General features: G+C 44.8%; 1 protein-coding gene across 1 annotated transcript in view; it reads right to left on the bottom strand.

The window, feature by feature from the left end:
• Nucleotides 1-21,007, bottom strand: part of LOC119958632 (ATP-dependent 6-phosphofructokinase, liver type-like) — an 88,363-nt gene that overhangs the window by 52,979 nt on the left and 14,377 nt on the right. Inside the window, exons 2-5 of the mRNA XM_038787152.1 lie at nt 19,328-19,401; nt 12,804-12,881; nt 8,357-8,546; nt 5,637-5,802 (exon numbers count right to left, since the gene is read on the bottom strand). Of these exons, the coding sequence (XP_038643080.1) occupies nt 5,637-5,802; nt 8,357-8,546; nt 12,804-12,881; nt 19,328-19,401 (508 nt within the window). The remainder of the gene's footprint in view (nt 1-5,636; nt 5,803-8,356; nt 8,547-12,803; nt 12,882-19,327; nt 19,402-21,007) is intronic.

Below are 21,007 nucleotides of genomic sequence, written 5' to 3'. Positions count from 1 at the left end.
CCTTTCCAATGCTTCCACATCCTTCCTATAATGTGGTGACCAGAATTGCACGCAATACTCCAAATGCGGCTGCACCAGAGTTTTGTACAACTGCAACATGACCTCATGGCTCCGAAACTCAATTCCTCTACTAATAAAAGCTAACACACCGTACGCCTTCTTAACAACCCTCTCAACCTGGGTGGCAGCTTTCAGGGATCTATGGATATGGACACCGAGATCTCTCTGCTCGTCCACACTACCAAGAATCTTACCATTAGCCCAGTACTCTGCCTTTCTGTTATTCCTTCCAAAATGAATCACCTCACACTTTTCTGCATTAAACTCCATTTGCCACCTGTCAGCCCAGCTCTGCAGCTTATCTATGTCCCTTTGTAACTTGTAACATCCTTCTGCACTGTCCACAACTCCACCGACTTTAGTGTCATCTGCAAATTTACTCACCCATCATTCTACGCCCTCCTCCAGGTCATTTATAAAAATGACAAAAGCAGCGGTCCCAAAACAGATCCTTGTGGTACACCACTAGTAACTGGACACCAGTCAGAACGTTTCCCATCAACCACCACCCTTTGTCTTCTATCAGCTAGCCAATTTCTGATCCAAACTGCTAAATCACCCTGAATCCCATGCCTCTGTATTTTCTGCAATAGCCTACTGTGGGGAACCTTATCAAACGCCTTACTGAAATCCATATACACCACATCAACTGCTTTACCCTCATCCACCTGTTTGGTCACCTTCTCTAAGAACTCAATGAGGTTTGTGAGGCACGACCTACCCTTCACAAAACCATGTTGACTATCTCTAATCAAATTATTCCTTTCCAGATGATTATACATCCTATCTCTTATAAACCTTTCCAAGACTTTTCCCACAACAGAAGTAAGGCTCACTGCTATCCTCCAGTCTTCTGGCATTATTCCTGTAGACAAAGATGACTTAAAGATCAAAGCCAAAGGCTCAGCAATCTCCTCCCTAGCTTCCCAGAGAATCCTAGGATAAATCCCATCCGGCCCAGGGGACTTATCTATTTTCACACTTTCCAGAATCGCTAACACCTCCTCCTTATGAAGCTCAAGCCCTTCTAGCCTAGTAGCCTGTATCTCAGTATTCTCCTCGACAACTTTGTCTTTTTCCTGTGTGAATACATACAGACGAAAAATACTCATTTAGCACCTCTCCTATCTCCTCGGACTCCACGCACAACTTCCCACTACTGTCCTTGACTGGCCCTACTCTTACCTTTTATTCCTGACATATCTATAGAAAGCTTTAGGGTTATCCTTGATCCTACCTGCCAAAGACTTCTCATGTCCTCGCTTGGCTCTTCTTACCTCTCTCTTTAGAGGCTTCCTACCTAACTTGTAACTCTCAAGCGCCCTAACTGAACCATCACGTCTCATCTTTACATAAGCCTCCTTCTTCCTCTTGACAAGTGTTAAGGAATCCTAAGTGGCAGTTGTTGAGGGAAGTTAACACAGCTCAGTTGGCTTTTGATTCCCCGCTGACCCAGCGGACATTAGGAGTCTAAAATTTGTGAAGCAAGAATTTGATCAATTCAGGAACAAGCAGAGTAAATACTTGGCTTTTTTTGAATAAGAAGGCTGATTCTAGGACTATCCCCGGTGTGATTCTAGGGGTGGCACACTAATTAAAACCAAAGATTAATAGGTTTTTAGGGATTTTTATGCTGACTGTACAAGTCGGGCCAGTCTGGAGATTATTGACACGCGTGTAGCAGTTCTTCTCTTCCCTTGAACTTCCTACTGCTTTGAAGGATCAACAATTGGAACTTAATGCTCCTATTTCTAAAAGAGAAGTGGCTGTGGTCATCAGGGTGCTCCAAAGGGTAAGGCCCCTGGGCCGGATGGATTTGGGTGTGAATTTTACAGGGAATTTAAGGACCCGTTAATAGATCCATTATTTGTATGCACTCATTCATTTGAAGCAGGTTTGTTACAACCAACATTTCAGGAAGCAAATATTTGCCTAATTTTGAAGGCAGGCAAGATCCGGGAGGAGTGCGCTTCGAATAAGCCAATCTCACTTCTGAATCTTGATTTGAAATTGTTGCCTAAAGTGTTGGGACGACACTTAGAGAGAATTCTCCTGGTGATCATTCGCGGGGACTAGACTGGGTTCACAAAAGGTTGGATTTCTAGCAATAATGTCAGATGGTTACTGAATGTGATCGAAGTTTTGCAAAATCGAGAGTTGGATGGATTACTGATCTCCCTGGATGCAGGGAACGCTTTTAATGCTTTTGACAAGGTGGAGTGGAACTACTTGGCTTGTTCATTGCAGAGACTTGGGTTGGGTGAGGAATATTTTAAGTGGATTCAAGTGTTGTATCACAGGCCATTAGCAGCAGTGCTCACAAATGGTTAAAGATCTGAGAATTCTGGCTTTCAGAGAGGAACGAGGCAGGGCTGCCCTTATCCCCCTTTCTGCTTGAATTGGCCATAGAGGCTCTGGCAGGGGCTATTAGAAAAGAAACTTTGATATTTAAGCTGCGCTGTGTGTGTGTGTGTGGGGGGGGGGGGGGGCTGCATAAGATCACACTTTATGCCGATGGTGTGCTGCTGTTTGTATTGAAGCCAGACATTTCAGTTCCCACTATTATTGAAATGGTACATAGATTTAGTACTTTCTCCGGTTGTAAGATTAACTTTACAAAGTCTGAGGTTATGTCGGTGGGTGGGTTGAGAGGTAGATCACGTCACCTTGCCAATTTCCCTTTTAGGTGGTCCCTGCTGGGGTTCCCTTATTCGGGTGTTGTAATTGCAAACCCCAAAAACTCGGAGTAAAGACAGTTCTCCTCATCTCACTCCTAGCTCTCTTGTTGACCATAGTGAAATTGTGACCCCTAGTCACTGATATACCAACTAGCGGAAACAGAATATCATTCTTTACTCTGTCAAAATTGTTCAGAATTTTGAACACCTCAATAAGGACGCCTCTTAATCTTCTCTGCTCCAAGGACAACAAGCCCAATTTCTCCAATCTTTCCTTGTATCTAAAATTCCTCATTCTTGGTATCATTCTGGTAAATCTCCTCTGCACTCTCTCCAGGGCTTTAACATCTTTCCTGAAATAAGGTGCCCAGAACTGAACACAATACTCCAAATGGCGTCTGGCGAATGATTTGCAGAGGTGTAGCATCACTTCCTTGCTGTGAAGCAACAGTACTACCCACTGTGCTACCATGCCGCTAAAACTCTAATAAATATATATTTTTTAATGATCTAAACAGGCAAACTGTGGTATCTTGGGCTGCAGTGAGATCAATTCATGAGCTATGTATACGTTGAACTAACAAGGCTTTATAACTTGGGTGCAAAGGTTGGATAAAATCCAAGGGTCATAATGCCCTTCAAACCCACTGATACTGCTACAACTGTTCACTTAAGTCACAGTAGACAGCAGCTTGAACGAACAGGAATTCAGTTTATTATCTCTGATAATATCTGATGACTCGCTGGGCTCAGCATTCATTTCCTGTGAGAGAAATATTACAAAAAGTGAACGATTACACAAAGTATAGGGTTACTGCTGATGGTGTTTGATCAGGTTTATTTGAAATGCCATTATAGGGCGTGTTCTGTTCAGGATATAACTATTTGGATTAACCTTTGATGGGGTGAGCACTTTCACAGTGCATATACAATGTCCTGCCCAAACGGTACAAGGTCCAATAATCAAATTTGAGACTTGACACCCGCAAAAGCCCAAAACTAAAGCTAACCGGAAATGGTGAGTGACGAAGCAGAGGTTAAATAGATTAACGATTAATGAGTGTACGCTCCCACACTGCCTGTGACAACAGTTCTCGGGACTCACAACAACGACTTGCCTTTAAAAGTAGCCTGACCATAGTAAAAGATTCCAAGTGCCTCATGGTGGCAAAATCTGACCCCGACCCACAAGGAAATATTAGGATGGGTGACCAAAAGCTTGCTCAAAGCGGTGGGCATTGAGGAGGGTGTTGAGGGAGGAGACAGAGGCAGAGAGGTCTAGGAAGGGAATCCCACAGCTCCAGGCAGAGGCAGTTGAAGGCACAGCCACCAATCGTGCAGAGATGAATATCAGGGATACTCAAAAGGTCAGCACTGGAGGACTGCAGACATCATTGGCAGCTGTAGGGATAAAGGAGGTTCCAGCAATAGAGAGGGGCAAGAGATCTGAACACAAGGGTGAGAAGACAAAGAATTGACCCCCAGTTTAGATACGTGCCTGCTGGAGGGTGTACCATGGGCAGGGTATCTGAAAGGTAAAAGCAACAGGGTCAGGGTGTCACTGAAGTTACTTTGTTTCATTTCTAACTGGACTTGCCATCAGCAGCGAAGCAGTGTGGGCCAGATCTTGGTTGTCACTCTGGCACGGTGTTTGGTGATATGGGACTGAGTTTTACCTTTGGAGTATTATTTTATTGAAGCCTGTTGTCTGAAGCATTGTGGTTAGCACAATTGCTTCACAGCTCCAGGGTCCCAATTTCGATTCCCGGCTTGGGTCACTGTCTGTGCGGAGTCTGCACATTCTCTCAGTGTGTGTGTGGGTTTCCTCCGGGTGCTCCGGTTTCCTCCCACAGTCCAAAGATGTGCAGGTTAGGTGGATTGGCCATGATAAATTGCCCTTACTGTTGGGTGGGGTTACTGGGTTATGGGGACAGGGTGGAGGTGTGGACCTTGGGTAGGGTGCTCTTTCCAAGAGCCAGTGCAGACTTAATAGGCCGAACGGCCTCCTTCTGCACTGTAAATTCTGTGGTTCTAAAATAGAGCGTGCAATACTGTGCTTATAGCAGGTGATTCAGAGGCACCATTCATTTCACTCCAAGTGTGAGCATTTTAATGTGGTTCTCAGTTCAATGCCTCCGACACTGTTGGGCCCAGGTCCAATGAGTGCACAGTATATTTAATGCTCTTAATGGGCCGGTAAAAGTGGCCTGAGAACTTTCTTCTGAAGGGGCCTAGATTACCTGGAAATGTTTTCAGACAGCACTCTTCAATGTAACATGCTTGTTGTTAAAAGTGGCTTCAGTGAAAATTGTCTTATTTCCCTTTCATCTTTTTGACAACTCTGTCAATCTCTTGAAATAATGCCATCTCGTTCGGGACGTTCAAGAAAAACCTGCAAACTTCGTGAGTAAGGGCACCGCCCAGGCTAGTACTGAGCCATATTCACCAGAACTATCTTCGATTGACTCATTCTGTGCCAAGTATGATGACCTCAGATGGGCAGCAGTTGTGCTTGGAGATTGCATACTAGAGCCTTTGCACTAAGGAAGGAATACATTGGATGTGTGCAGAACTTGGCTCAGCTGATCACACTCTTGCTTCTGAGTCATAAGATTATGGGTTCAAGCCCCAAAACCAAACTCAAGTGTTTACGTTGGGCTGACACTTCTGTGCAGTACCTTGAGTATGCAGCCTTATCTGATGAGTTGTCAAACTCTGATAGATAAGATCCTTCAACACTATCTGAAGAGGAATAGAGGGTTCTCCTACAGTCCGAGCCGACATCCATTCAATTGCTGGTCATTGTGAGGCTTTGCTCTTAGCAATATGCTTGTATGAGTACAGCTCTAAAGTCTCTGCCTGCTGACTACGATCAAGTTTATTCATGGTTAGACATACCTCTGTGCCGTGGTCGTTATGGCATCAATCACTTCCATAATCCTGTGCAAGGCTGAGTCTGTACCAATAGTCATATCTGTCCCACAGAAGTCATTGTCAATCGATCCCACCATCCCAACAATGTTCAAGTGAGAAAACTGCTGAGAAACCTCTTCTGTGATTTTACCTGAAGGACAAACAGGAAATATACCAGCATTTTCTTTTTAAATGTTTATCCAAAAGCACATGATTGCATAACTATTTGCAGTTACAATTTTTTCCTGCAGAGCTAACAGTTACCAACTCGGTAACTCTGTGGGCTTTCTGATTATTCTACAGGGTAAGGATTACTCACAGTGCAAGATTATTTAATATGGGGGCAGCACGGTAGCATGGTGGTTAGCATAAATGCTTCACAGCTCCAGGGTCCCAGGTTCGGTTCCCGGCTGGGTCACTGTCTGTGCGGAGTCTGCACGTCCTCCCCGTGTGTGCGTGGGTTTCCTCCGGGCGCTCCGGTTTCCTCCCACAGTCCAAAGATGTGCGGGTTAGGTGGATTGGCCATGCTAAATTGCTCGTAGTATCCTAAAAAGTAAGGTTAAGGGGGGGGGGGGGTTGTTGGGTTACGGGTATAGGGTGGATACGTGGGTTTGAGTAGGGTGATCATTGCTCGGCACAACATCGAGGGCCGAAGGGCCTGTTCTGTGCTGTACTGTTCTATGTTCTATCTTTAGTCAACAGGGGAAACCCCCTGCTGTTCTGAGCCACAAGGGTAAATAATGTGTATGTCGATACAGGATTGAGCTAAATTGGGAGGAATCCTGTGCTCGAATTATCAGTCAAGGCCCATGTATCATTTGAAGGGGATACCCAAGGGAAGACTGTACCCAGCAAGGAATCAAAATCTTCAAGCAAAAAAGGTCAGGAAATATATAGAAAAACAAAACAATAGTTAAATAACCAGGAACTCTACACCGTTACGCTGTGAGTAGTGCTTACCCTGCTGAAAAGAGTTTATGGTGCTCGCCGATATTAACAGGACTTCATTTGCACAATATCCTATCCACAGAAACATTCTGCAGGATTCTCCATCAGCGGGATCCTCTGCTTCGCCAGTGGGGGTGGCCACAATGGGAAACCCTATTGGCTCGCTGGGTAAACGGAGAATCCCATTGCCGGCGGAGGCGCGCTGCGCTGGAAAACGGGGCTGGCGACGGAGAATCCCGCCCATTTTTTTGACGTCTTGGGAAAGAAGTGTCATCAGTACATTTGCTCCCACTCTTTGAGGCAAGATTACCACCATGCAGCTGTTCTCAGAAAGCTATCCTTGGACTATAACTATGTCCTTCCAAAATAAGGCAGATCATTCTGGGGTTTGGGTTTCCTCACTGCTGCTGCAGCAAACAGGCAGCATTCAAGGTATATTATCTCGTACTGGCACAATCCAGAAAGATAAGAGGAGGGTGGCACAGCGGTTAGCATTGCTGCCTCGCAGGACTAGGGTTCAATTCTCGCCTTGGATCACTGTTGGTGTGGGATTTGCACAGTCTTCCCTTGTCTGTATGGGTTTCCTCAGGGTGTTCCAGTTTCTTCTCATGGTCCAAAGATGTGCAGGTTAGGTGGATTGGCTACACTAAATTGGCCCTTCACATTAAAAAGGTGTAGGTTAAGGGGTTATTGAGATAGGGCGGGCGGGGGATTGAGCTTGGGTTGAGTACTCTTTCAGAGGATCGGTGCAGATTCGATGGGCCGAATGGCCTCCTTCTGCACTGTGGGGATTTTATGATTCTATGAGGGAGAGAGACTGTACAAGTGCTGATATTTCATTTGTAAGCCTAAAAAAAAAAGAGTGCCAACAGGCCACTGGACTGCGAAGGCCTTCACTCCCGCGCCTTAACTGGTCCTCGCCCAAAGTGCGATATTTTCGGCCACAAACTCGAGTGGTAGCAAGTGTCTTCAAATTGTTAGAAAATAAACTGAAAACACTTGCATATGAAAAAGGAATATTCAAAAGGGCATGGGAAAGAGGAATATTCAAAGGGCATGAGGAGCATGCAGGGAAAGTGAGAATTAGATTACGTTGCTCACCTTGTCGGCACAGAGGAAAAGGGTCTGTTTCTGTGCAGGATAACTTGATAATAATCAGGAGCAGGAATTCAGCCCCCAATACCCTAGTATTTTAACTGTGGCCCTAGTTTAGATTAACAAAACACACCACAGACCCTGTGACCTTGTGCGTTACAAGGTTCATGCCTATGAGATCTACCTACTATCCTAATGGATTATATTGACAGGTCATTCAGACATATTTTTATAGACATCTTTTTGAATCTCTTTAATCAGAATGGTGAGAATGTGGAAATTGCGACCAGTGGACTGGTTGAGGTAAATAGCATTTTCGAAGTGGCTGAACAGTACATGAGCGTAAAAGAACTAGGTGAGGATGAGAAGAGTGAAATTAAGTGGGATAGAAGAAGGCTTGTGTAAAGCAGAAACACCATGCCGAATGGCCTGTTTGAGTAAATTATGGAATATTTTGAGGCTCTAACTTCTCCGCACTCCCCTATAGAACTACACTGACGGTGACACTATTGACAAGACATTGATGCAGGTAATCGGACTCCCTCAAACTGCCAAGAAAGTCAGATAAAATATTAACTGCGTGCCTTTATCACATCTTCATTCCCATATATATTTCATAAGTGCTTGTGGGAGGTGTAGGTCCGATACGTTAAGGCACTTACCCTCTTCAACAAGACTGGCCAGCAGGTCACTCCACTCCGTGCGGAAGATGTTGGCTCCAGTTAGACTGCCATCTCCCCCGATCACGCACAGGTTGTTGATGCCATGATTCACCAGGTTATAGGCTGCTGCCTGGCGACCTTCACGAGTGCGGAAACTCTTGCATCGGGCACTGCCAATGATCGTTCCACCCTGCCCAGCAGGCAAAAGAAAGATTCCCATGACAACAGTGGGCTATACCTGCCCATATTAAAGTCTGAGACATGGCCATTCATTTGTAGAAGGTGCATCGGAAGCCAATGAGATTCATGCAAAAATTAGAGGTGCAACAAGCTGCTCTCGCTCCAACTTATGGAGAATATTACCTGCAATTACCGTGGATCATCCCAGGTCACCTGTATCTCCAAATTCAGGAATCTGAGCAGCTGATATGGGATGTTCATCAATTGACTGGAAAGCTTGTTCTGGATACTCTAATTTCTAATTTTCTCAATCCACATGGAAGCATTTCTGCATCTACCTGTTCAATTTTATTCATCTTTTGCTCTTTAATGAACAGAGATCTTAAATACATACTAAATATTTATAATTTCTACATTAAATTTTTGAGAACTTATCATATAGATAAATATGATCTGCCATTCCATGTTCTCAAACTCTGTCCTTTTTCACTTTTCTTCTCTCTCCTTTAATCCATCCCTCCTTCTTGCTGTAAATTTTTCCCTTTCTCATCTTCAGTGTATGACCTTTCTCTCCTCTTCCTTCCCTGCCTTGGTGACGATGACGGCCGCGGCTTTGTATCAGATCAATAACAACAGCTGCGTTCCCACTGCATGCCCCCCCCCACCCCCAACCCAGATTCCATTATTTAACGAAAGCCTCAGAAGTTCACTCTTTTATTTGTACCAATGGTTACATCAGGACAATGGGCTGAATTCTCCTGCCCCGCCCACCGCAAGAACGCCACGGCGAGCCGCTTACAATGGAGAACTCCATTGGCCTCGGGCGGGATTCTCCGGTCACAGGGCGAACGCAGGCGGAGAATCCCGCCCAATGTTTTTCCACTCTTAAACAAAGGTGAGTTTTGAAGTCATGGGCAGGTCATTTTTGACCGAGCAGCAGCAAGTTTAATTTGCTATCCATGAAGTGCCATTTTCACAGATGAGGGGCGGCATTCTCCCCTACCCGGTGTGACGGAGGGTCCCGGCGTAGGGGAGTGGCGCCAACCACTCAGGGGTCGGGCCTCCCCAAAGGTGGGGAATTCTCCCCACCTTTGGGGGCCAGCCCTGCGCCGGAGCGGTTGGCACCAGACGACTGGCGCAAAAAACCGGCGCCCCCGGCAGCGGGGCTGGCCGAAAGGCTTTCGCCAGTCGGCGCATGCGCCAGCAGTGACGTCAGTGGCAGCTGGCCGCTGACGTCACTGCCGGCGCATGCGCGATGTGGGGTTCTCTTCCGCCATGGCGAAGGCTGTGGCGGAGAAATAGTGCATCCAGAGCACTGGCCCGAATCTGAGCGGGGGGCCCCGATCGCGGGCCAAGCCCGGGGCCCGCTCGCGCCGCTGATCCCGCCGTTCCAGAGGTGGTTCAAACCTCGGCGGCGGGAGAGGCCTCCCAGCGGCGGGACTTCAGCCCATCCGGGCAGGAAAATCACCGCAGGGGCCTCTCCAATCAGAGTGGCGAGATTCCCGCCACCACCACTTCCCGGGTGGCGGAGAATCTCTACCACGGCGGGGGCGGGATTTTTGGCGGCCCCAGGCGATTCTCCGACCCTGCTGGGGGTTGGAGAATTTCGCCCATGCTCTACAGCTTCTCCATTTTGGCACTAGGCACCTTCCAGGCCGTTTCACACTGGACAATACATGCCGTGCAGTCCCATATAGTTCCTTTAAATGGATGCCAGCAGTGACTTCAAAGCATTTCTAGTGCAAAGCAGCATTCTCACAGAGAGAGCTCATTGGCAGGGGGTGGGGATTAGATGTCCATCCACATTCTATTTAAAAACACAATGTCAACCTGGTCCTGGAGATGCCCACAGATCGGGCTCTCAGCTGTTTAATCAGAAACAATTTCACAAGCTCTGCATCAAAAGCAATCTGTTCACCATCCCATCTGGTACAATTGAATTCTCCAGCTGACCGCTGAATTAATGTGCGGTAACGACTCGTCACTGAAATGGAGGTCACCAGTGATCCATGGTTCCGGAAACTGTCTGAATTATTTTAACTTTTTATTTGTAATATTTTGCTAAAGGACTTTAGATGCCATCCTGTGATGAATAGAGCTACCAAATCAAGAACTGTAGACCAAATTGCATTCAGGTAATGAAAGCATGCAATCAGAAAGCCAGCCTCAACCTACCAGCTGTTCTAGCAGAGTGAGGTTGATTTGCAGCCACATTTGGACATGTCTTACAAGCAGCATCAGCCCTGCCCCACCAACTCCGCAATGGCACAAAGCAACCAATGCCAGGAAAGGGAAAGCCTTACCCCACAGATGGCAACCCCTCACTATGACAGAGATTGACTCAATTTCGTTATGACGGCAGCCTGAGGCAGAGATATATTATAAGATGTACAGAAAGAGGATGAGATACACAAGAAGACAAACATATACATGCACACGGGTTTCACACATACATGAATATACACACCCGTGCGCATTTCACACACCCACCTGCACGCATCCACATGTGCGTGTGTGCACACACACTGCATGTCCACATGCCTATGCATGGGCACACACATGCATATGCACACACACCCACCCGCATGCACCCACATATCTGCATGCACAAACGTGCACACACACACATACACATGTGCATGTACATACACACTTGCATATACTCCTGTGCGTACTCACGCACGTGCACACACTCACGCGCAAGCATACAGACGTAAACCAGAGCACTCAAAAGGAGATCTTGCCAGTCAAAGAGTTGATCATTTATGTTCTGAGTGAGGTTCAGTGTCAACCCTTGATCAGACATTTCTCCAACTCCCTTCACCATTTAGTTGCGGGAGATTCATCAGCTGGGAAGGAGATAGACAACATTAATCGTGAATATTCCAACATCTATCTATGGTCGTGCCACTCAATATACACTGTGCCCATCACAGGATGTGCCACCTGATGACAGATTAATTAATTGCACGATTACTGGAGAATGCTGTACAGATTGTTCTATCGACATAATCCCTAAACTTGTCTAAGACATAGCCCACATGGCCTGCAGTAGTATGATTATGTTTCTTCCCCCATTTTCTTTCTTTGGCACAGGCTCCCATTGTAAACATCTAATGTTGAGTATCAAGGTTAGAAACTCATGCAATTCTCCAACATGGTGAGTTTCTGGTCTCAAATGGCTGGCTGGTGAGACAAAGAGTTGTCAAGCGGAGATAAATAATTTGCCGGGGAGATTGGGGATAGGTGCAAGAATGGAGCCCAGCAGGACTTCAATGCTCATACCTTGTAATGCTCCTGGATTGAACGTGACTCTTGTAAAGGCTAAATTTCATGTTTCGCCACTGATAGTGAAAGACAGAGTACTCACTCGGAGGACCTTCTTGCCAAGACTGGCGGCCATGCTAGAAGCATGTTTGGGGCAAAACGCCACTTCATTTTTGAATCCGGGTTTCAAATGTCACGGGAAAGCGTTTCTAGCTGTGCTTTCTAGTTTATTTTCAAAACACTTTCCATGTGTGGTATTGTGTGAAGCAAATAATGGCATGATGGGAAAACTAGTCAAGTCTTCTTGGTACAAGTGAATTTAAACTGATTTTCATATAACCTAAGGCCCAGAATACAGAGACAGCCGAGGTCAGCATGTCTTGGGAACTGGGTGACTCTGAGAGTCTAGATAAGGCTTGGAGCTAGAAGTAGTCTTAATACATAACAAGCTGAACAACTATTTCTTCCTGTTCCTAAACAACTTCTTCCCTTTCTTAAAACAAAGACAAGATAATGATATGAAACTCAAGTCCCCTGGAGGTCAGCAAGGTGCCGCCATTGTAACGATTATTACTTATGTTTTACTTTTGATCAAATTCCTAACCGAGTTGTATTCATGTTATCTTGATCCTATAATGTATAAGAATCGCCTTCTTTTCCTGTACTATCGCAGACTTGAGACGGACTCAGCAGTTTGTAATTGACTGCTTTCCGACTCCAAGTATCAGCCATATACTGCTAGCAGTCAGTTCTAAATTCGGAAATAAAGTTCAGTTTTGCTTACCTAATGAATGCTGTTTGAATTTCTCTATCACAGTCAAGACGCGGGGAAAATATAAAATACAACACATTGCAGAGGTTAAAAGTGACCAATGAATAAACAAAGTAATGTTCAACCAAAAGGCCACTCACAGAAGCTGCACAAAACTTGGCTTCTAAGTCAGGGTTGATTTGTGCAAAGTTTGAAGGGGAATAGAATAAAGAGGAGCTTACTACTTACCAGCTGGATAATATTTGAAACACTATCCCAGTCTGCCAACTTCAGGAATTCTGAGCCACCAACCAATCCCTCATAACCCTGCAAAAGGAAAGAAGACATGCCCATTACAATTGGGGGCATCTGTCACTCTGGTTCAGCCTCAACTGAAGAATTGTGTCCAATTCTGGGCATCCCACTTTAGGAAGGATGTAAAAACTTTAGAGTGGGTGCGGGAAGGTTTTGCGAGAATGTCTCATCCCTAGAGACATTCAGTTATGCAGGAGAATTGGGATGAGAAACATATCACCGATGATTGAATGGAGGAGCAGACTCGATGGGCCGAATGGCCTAATTCTGCTCCAAAGTCCTATGGTCTAAGAGACTGGAGAAGCTCAGACATTTCTTTGGGAAAAGGAAAGGTTGAAAGGGGATTTGTTAGAGGTGTTCCAAAATCACGATGTATCCGGACAGAGTGGATAGGGAGAGACTTCTGATCGGGTGGAAGGATTGAAACCAGAGAACACAGATTTAAATTGACCAGCAAAATGGGAGTGTATAAACTGCTGTCCAACATTATGAGGGGCCTGGGCAGGGTAGACAGGAAAGACTTGTTTCACCCAGCTGAAGGGTCATTGATCAGGAGGCATACATTTAAGGTGATTGGTAGTAGGATGAGAGGGGACATGAAGAAAAACCTTTTCGCCCAGGGGATGGTGGAGGTCTGAAGTTCACTGCCCAAGTTGGTGATTGAGGTGAAAACACTCAACTCATTTAAAAAGGATACCCGGATCGGCATCTGCACTGCTGTAACTGGCAAGTTGAGGAAAGGTGCTGGAAAATAGGATTAAAATGAGTGGCAAGTTTCTTTTTTCTCTTTTTTTGGCCGGCGCAGGCATGATGGGCTGAATGACCTCTTCCTGCACCATAAGATTTTTATGTTTTCTAACCAAAGGCGACATGGAGAAAAGGTAGTTTAACGCGGCCAGTGGTTGGGAGCCAACATGTGCCGTCTGAGAGGATTTGTTGGGCTACAGAGAAGATGCAGGGGAGTGGGGTGAGTTGAGTTGCTCTTAAGGTGAGCTGGTATGGACATGACAGTCCCCTTTCTGTATTGTAACCACAGAACCATAGAATTTACAGTGCAGAAGAGGCCATTCAGCCCATCAAGTCTGCACCGGCCCTTGGAAAGAGCACCCTAACTAAGCCCACACCTCCACTCCATCCCTGTCACCCAGCAACCCAACCAACATTTTTTGGACACTTACGGGGAATTTAGCATGGCCAATCCACCTAACCTGCACATCTTTGGACTGTAGGAGGAAACTCACGCACACATGGGGAGATCATGCACACTCAACACAGACAGTGACCCAAGCCGGAATCCGACCTGAGCTGTGAAGTAACTGTGCTAACCACTGTGCTACCGTGCTACCCACTCTATGATTTTCTTTGTGCCACCATTAGCCAAATAAATAAAGTCAACTATTTAGGCTCTCCGTTCTGGAACTCCCTCCATAAATCTGTCTCTGCCTCCGCCTTTACGAAACTCCTTAAAATCTAGTTCTTTTATACCCGCCCTAAAACCCCCTCAAGTGGCCGAGTGTCAATTTTGTTTGATAACGCCATGCAAAGCCCCTTGGAGATTTTGCTACGTTAAGGTGCTTTATAAACAACAGGTTGTTGTTGTCACTCCCAGTGGGCAATAAGGGACAGTTCCTGTATTCAACCATGAGCGAGAGCCCAGCCACATGATGACTGAACCAAGAAGTCTCCATTTATTGTTATTTTGGGGAATTCTGGGATTTCTACAGAATCTGTGAGAACTGCGATGTGAATGTGTCTTGTTTGTTGGTGAAAACGGAAAATCAGCCCTTGACCATAACTCTTACAACTTGCACCATGGTCTTAGTTAAGGGGGTTGATTTTAACGCACGTCTTAAAAAAAGATAGGAAAAGAGGCTTAAGGCAGGAATTTCAGAGCCTACGGCCAAGGTAGCTAATAGCATAACCTTCAATAAGTGTGGTGATTAAAACCGATGAGAACAAGAGGCCAGAATTGGAAGAGCGCAGCGATCTTGGAGAGTTGTCGGGGTGCAGGAGGTGAGGGCACAAACTGATTTGAAAACAGGCATGCGGGTTTTAAAACTGGAGCATTATTGGACGGCCATTGATGGTCAACAAGCACAGTGGTGATGGGTGACTGAGGTTTGGAGTGAGTTCAGATATGGGCAGCGAATATTTGGTTGAGCTCAAGTTTATGTGGGTTTTCAGCTGGGAGGCTGACCAGGAGAAAATTAGAAGTCAAGTCTAGAGGTGACAAAGCTACGGATGAGGGTTTCAATAACAGTTGAACTGAGAGACAGTCTGAGTCAAGAAATGTTACAGAAGTCCGAAGTGATACTGCAGTTTAGTGGCTGAACACTGAATCCGTGGTAAAACTGCGCATCAAAGTTGCAAACAGTTTGACTCAGCTCCTGACAGCTCTCAAGGATGGAAACAGTGGACAAGAGTTTATGGTGGGAACCAAAGACAATGGCTTTAGTCTCCCAACATTCAGTTGGAAGAAATTTCTGATTATTCAATATTGGATGTCGGACACGTTGTGCAACAAATCAGAGAGTTAAATGGTCCAAGGTGATAGTGGTAAGCCGAGTGTTGTTGGGGTATGTGCGAAACCTGGTACTGTGCTTTCAGATCGGCAGGTAAGTGAAAAATAGATGAGCTGCAAGAATAGATTCTTAGTGAGCTCTAGAGGTAAGAGAACAAGAGTAGGAAGAGAAGCTATTTTAGGCTTTTCCATGTCTATGAATAAAAAGATAAGAACGAAAACAAACTAGGGCAGTTCCATCCTCCTGACGATGGCGGAGAGGCATTGGAGATGACAGTGTGGTCAACCACGATGAAGCTTGCAGGTAGGTCAAAAAGGACGAGAATCACTGTCAGGCGCAAAAAATGTCATTTGTGACTTTAACAAGGGTAATCTCAGCACTGTGGACAACCTGGAAATCTGGGGATTCATTCCCTGCCAACTCTTCAGCTTGCCATCCAAAACAATTCTGCCCCAGGTTTAAATTCCTCCGGAAATGAGCAGAGATTTGGGAAGTGACAACACGGTCAAGAATTTTGGAGAGGAAAGGGAGGTTGAACATGGGGTGGTAATTTGAAGGTGCAGAGGAACCAAGAGTATTTATATGAGGAAGGGGTGATTCAGAAGCTGAATGGTTAACACATCAAACAAAATAAAACAGAGGAAGCAGGAGGTGCTTTGCATGGAGAAAATGAGGTTGGAGAGGTCATTGCAGGAGTTGGGATGGAGTCTAGAGAAAGATGTAGGCTCAGGGCTAGGACAGCGGACAATCTTTTGGGCAAGTTTGTTTTCAATGGCTATGGGCAAGAGGGAAATGGCAAAGGCAGCAGATCAGATGGTCTTGCTCTTTGCTTCCTAAAAGTCCATGAACTCCTCACATTTGCTTTCAGAGGTTAACGGTGGTTTAAAATGACAGTTGGTATTCGAGCAAACTTGCATTCCTGGATGAGCTTTGAATGGTGAGCTGTTTTATTGATGGAGAGCATTGCCTAATGATGCTATAAGTTGCCTAGACACCTGAATGGTTAAACCAGACCCTTGTGGTTAAGGGAGCAGAATTTACGTATTTACCAGCATCGATGAAAGTCACAGAAAGTAACTGTTCCAGTGGGGACAAGGGCATTAACTAAGGCTAGAGAAGGTGTGATTTAGTAAATCAATAGCTGCTGAGGCGGCAAGATGACTTAATGTCAAAAATGTTTGAACTTTGAAGGCCAAGGAGTCCTACACAACTTTTCCCCACTCTGACCCCATTGAAGCTTGAAAATATTTGCAACCTCGGAGTGAAAAAATGAAATGAAATGAAATGAAAATGAAAATCGCTTGTCACGAGTAGACTTCAATGAAGTTACTGTGAAAAGCCCCTAGTCGCCACATTCCGGCGCCTGTTCGGGGAGGCTGTTACGGGAATCGAACCGTGCTGCTGGCCTGCTTGGTCTGCTTTCAAAGCCAGCGATTTAGCCCAGTGTGCTAAACAGCCCCTGGGAGTGGGAGATGTGAGAGCCGGATAGGAATCTTTGATGGGGATTAGGAGTGGGGAGCGAGTGGGGAAAGACTTTTAAGGTCAGGGCTGAGGGAAACAGCAAAGTGCTTGAACTTAAGGGATTTTTAAAAACCTAGCTTTTTATTGGCAATTTGGAGCAGGAAACAGGCCTCAGGCAACAATTTAGTCAAGCCGCCATTAGAAAATTGCAAGGATCTGAAGGGGTCTTGCGGCTGTTAAAATTTAGTCAAAGCTCCACAGCCACCTTTGTTGCCTCAGAGCTCGCGACCCTAGAATCTTGTCTCATGGACCCACTGTGATTTGCATCCCACAGTTTGGGAAGCCTTGGGCTAGATAGTTGGGAATTTAAGAGTGTTAGTTTCCACCAAGAGCTGTCCAGGGAGAATTAGTTAAGGGAGCAAGGATCAAATGTGGGAGATGTGTCGATTTATCACATATACACTTAGAAAGTGTGATCTGGGGATTATAATGGCTAACTGTTTGAAACAATCAACCCAAAGGTCAGCTGCAATTACAAACAATTGCCAGCATTAGCAGAGGGATTGCTTGCAAGGGGCTTGCATTGTTGTTGTATTCGGCATTGGCTCAACTCACATGGGAGTGGTCAATGACCCCATCATTAGGAAGGGTGAAGCGGTGATCTTGAGGCGAGAAAGGTCAAAATGCCAAGATGATTCCCAGAGATCGGGAGTTTGTTGTCAGGAAGGTGTCAAGCTGACTGAATTGAGGTTTTTTCAAACCGAAGGAGGCATTAAGAATATTGATTTGTTAAAGTTCAAACAGCAGGGAATACAAGCTAAAAGAAAACTAGGAATAAGGAAGAACATGATTTTTCATTACAGCTTTAATGCCTTGAACACCTCTTAAAGCATTTCACAGCCAACAAGCTTGTTTAAGTGTAGGCACTATTACATAGGGAAAGTTGTGATGCAGTTCTTGATCGCTACTTTGGAAGATCTTGTGTAGCTTTGCTTAATGATGGAATCAGTCTTCGTTGTTTATGCCCTTCGTAGATAAACGTTAGCAATTGCGTTCCAGGCTCACAATGAAAAATGTTCATTTGGCCAAGATGCTGGAACGTGACTAGCACCTCAGGAACTCCACCCTCATGAGAAGAATGGCAATTGAAAAAAAGACTGATCAGGATCAGAAATTCTTTCCAACTGAACTGTTCACTGTGTATTATGATGAATGTAGAAATTTATGCACTGGGCAGCACGGTAGCACAGTGGTTAGCACTGTTGTTTCACAGCGCCAGGATCCCAGGTGCGATTCCTGGCTTGGGTCACTGTCTGTGTGGAATCTGTACGTTCTCCCCGAGTCTGCGTGGGTTTCATCCGGGTGCTCCAGTTTCCTCCCACAACTCCGAAAGATGTGCTGTTAGGTGAATTGGATATTCTTAATTCGCCCTCGGTGTACCCGAACAGACACCGCAGTGTGGTTACTGGGGGCTTTTCACAGTAACTTCATTGCAGTGTTAATGTAAGCCTACTTGTTACAATAAAGATTATTATTATTATTATATGTACATAATATATTTCATATTTATGGCAGTAGTGTTATTAAAAAAAACAGGTTTAAAACACATACAGGCAGCATGTCCGCTAAAGCTGTAACTTGGGTGTTGTAAAAGGGGAGGTAATCATTAATTCTAACCATTTACTTGGTTGCAAATAAAGGGCAAATGGAATAATGTTTTGATTGCTGGAGATTCCCTGGAGTATAGATAATTTCTGAGGGATTGTGTTTAGTCCTAGTTAAGCAGGTCATGGAACTTAGTGGGATATGGGAGGACCCAGGTATGTCTGTTGTTCTGTAGTCTATGATAGGATTCTAAGTTGAACAGCAGTTTTGCCAAATGCTGTTAGGTTGAGCAGAAGTGAACTGGATCTGCTCTTGAACAGATCTCTCTCTAAAGGTCTGCGCAGATAAGCAAGTAACCTGTTTTGTTAACTTTATTTAGAAGTGGCATTTGAACTGTATTGGGTTGCTTAATTGGAATTAGTGGCAGAAGAAGATAGTATGTTCAAGTTTTTTTTTCTTTTATTTAAGGACTGTTAATTGTAAAACTAATTCTTTGATGTTAATTTAGTTTAATTGGTATTTAAATTAAAAATTGTCTTAGCATACAGGATATCTATTGGTCAGAGTCATCACTGCTGGAGTGAAATATCCTTTCCTCGCAGTTTTACAAATTAAAAATTGTTTGGGGTTCTCGTCTGGTACGTCGAGGTCTGGTTGGGTATCCTAACAGTTCCCAGAGGGTTCCTGAGTGACTCGCCTCTCAGGTTTGTATTGCCCTGTAATTATCTTTGATAGATAAAATGCCTCTAGACAAACCAGAGAGATAGAGAGAGCAAGGCCAGTTCACCCAGACTCCTCACTGAAAGAAAATACAGTCAGATAGATATTAGATCATCAATAGTAAATGACTAGAACAAAAAAGGCACTAACCTCGTACACAAAATAAACATCAGCTCCAACATAGATCCCCATCCGCACCACTGCTCGCACCGCAGCATTCATACCTGTCGATTACAATATCCATAATTAGAGCAAAGCAGGTTAAGAGGGGATTTATTGAGAGCTTTGGAATTGGGAGGATTTTAATTAATAATCTTTATTGTCACAAGTAGGCTTACATTAACACTGCAATGAAGTTACTGTGAAAAGCCCCTAGTCGCCACATTTCGGCGCCTGTTCGGGTACACAGAGGGAGAATTCAGAATGTCCAAATTACCTAGCAGCATGTATTTCGGGACTGTGAGAGGAAACCCACACAGACACGGGGAGAACGTGCAGACTCCACATAGACAGTGACCCAAGCCGGGAATCGAACCTGGGACCCTGGCACTGTGAGGCAACATTGCTAACCACTGTATTACCGTGCTGGATTTGGATACAGTAAAGAAAAAAACTATTTTCACTGGCCCGGGGGGGGGGGGGGGGGGGGGGGGGGGGGTCAGTAATCAGAGGACACTGTTTTAAGGTATTTGGTACAAGGAGCAAGGGGAGATGTTTTGTGAAACAAATTGTTATTGAATGGAATGCACTACCTCAAAGGCTGGCGAGAACAGAATCAATAACATTCAAAACAGAATTGGAGAACTATTTGAAAAGGAAAAAAATCTTCTGGGTTTTGGGAAAAAGAGCAGGAATGGGGTTAAAATACGTCATTCAAAGAACCAGAACAGGTAAGAGAGGCTGAATGGCTTGCCTCTGTGTTATACAATTATACATGCAGTAACTATTATGTTCAGTGCATTGGTATATTGGCACCAGTATAATATAGGAAAATGCATTTAAGCCAATATATTTTGAAGTGCTACCTACACAATGCTTTTAATTCATGGTCTCAAATTGTGAACACCAGCCTAGCCCTATTAGTTCTTCACCTGATCTTATACAACTCAAAAGTGCTCGCTCCAGACAGAATCCAGAAGGCTTCACTGTACTGTTAACAATCATAAAAACCACACTGTAGTGAGGAGGGAAAGGAAGATTTACATTTAGACAGTGCTTAAGCCCTTCTTAGAAAGTGTTTCCAACATACAAAAACCACAGTGAAGTAAAATGACAATGTAGAAAAACACTGCAATTTTTGCCCACAGCAAAATCCTACAACACGTAATCAAATGTTTTGCTGCTGTTGGTTGAGGGAAGAATGTTGGTCAGGATACAGGGGCACCTCCCTGCTCATCTTCTAATACTGTCGTGTAATCTTCTATACTCACCTGAACCATCGTTAGGAAGCAGTTTGACATTGCATCCCAAGGACACACATCCAATATCACAGTACTTTTGCCGACACAGATTGTGTGTGGTTAAATAAAACATGGAATAATAGATAGTGTGCGGTAAATGCCTGGTCATGATCTGTGGAGACCAACAGAGCAGGAATTGGACAAATTATTATGGGTCTGACATTTGTGTTCACAGGTCACAAGGACTACACAAATTTAACATTTACCGTTCTTAATGAAATCTTGTGACAACTCTATAGGAGCCAGCCATTGGTGCTTTATTCTGTTTGCAGTCAAAAAGCACTGTAACTATCCAACCGTCACCCAGCCAAAATTCTTGCACACAGTAACTCTGCCATAGCGCTGGGAGTGGCACGAGAGAAGACCCATT

Source organism: Scyliorhinus canicula, chromosome 2 (assembly GCF_902713615.1).
Source record: "Scyliorhinus canicula chromosome 2, sScyCan1.1, whole genome shotgun sequence".
NCBI lineage: Eukaryota > Metazoa > Chordata > Chondrichthyes > Carcharhiniformes > Scyliorhinidae > Scyliorhinus > Scyliorhinus canicula.
The sequence above is the reverse complement of the archived record's forward strand: the minus strand, read 5'-3'. Positions and strand labels throughout refer to the sequence as shown.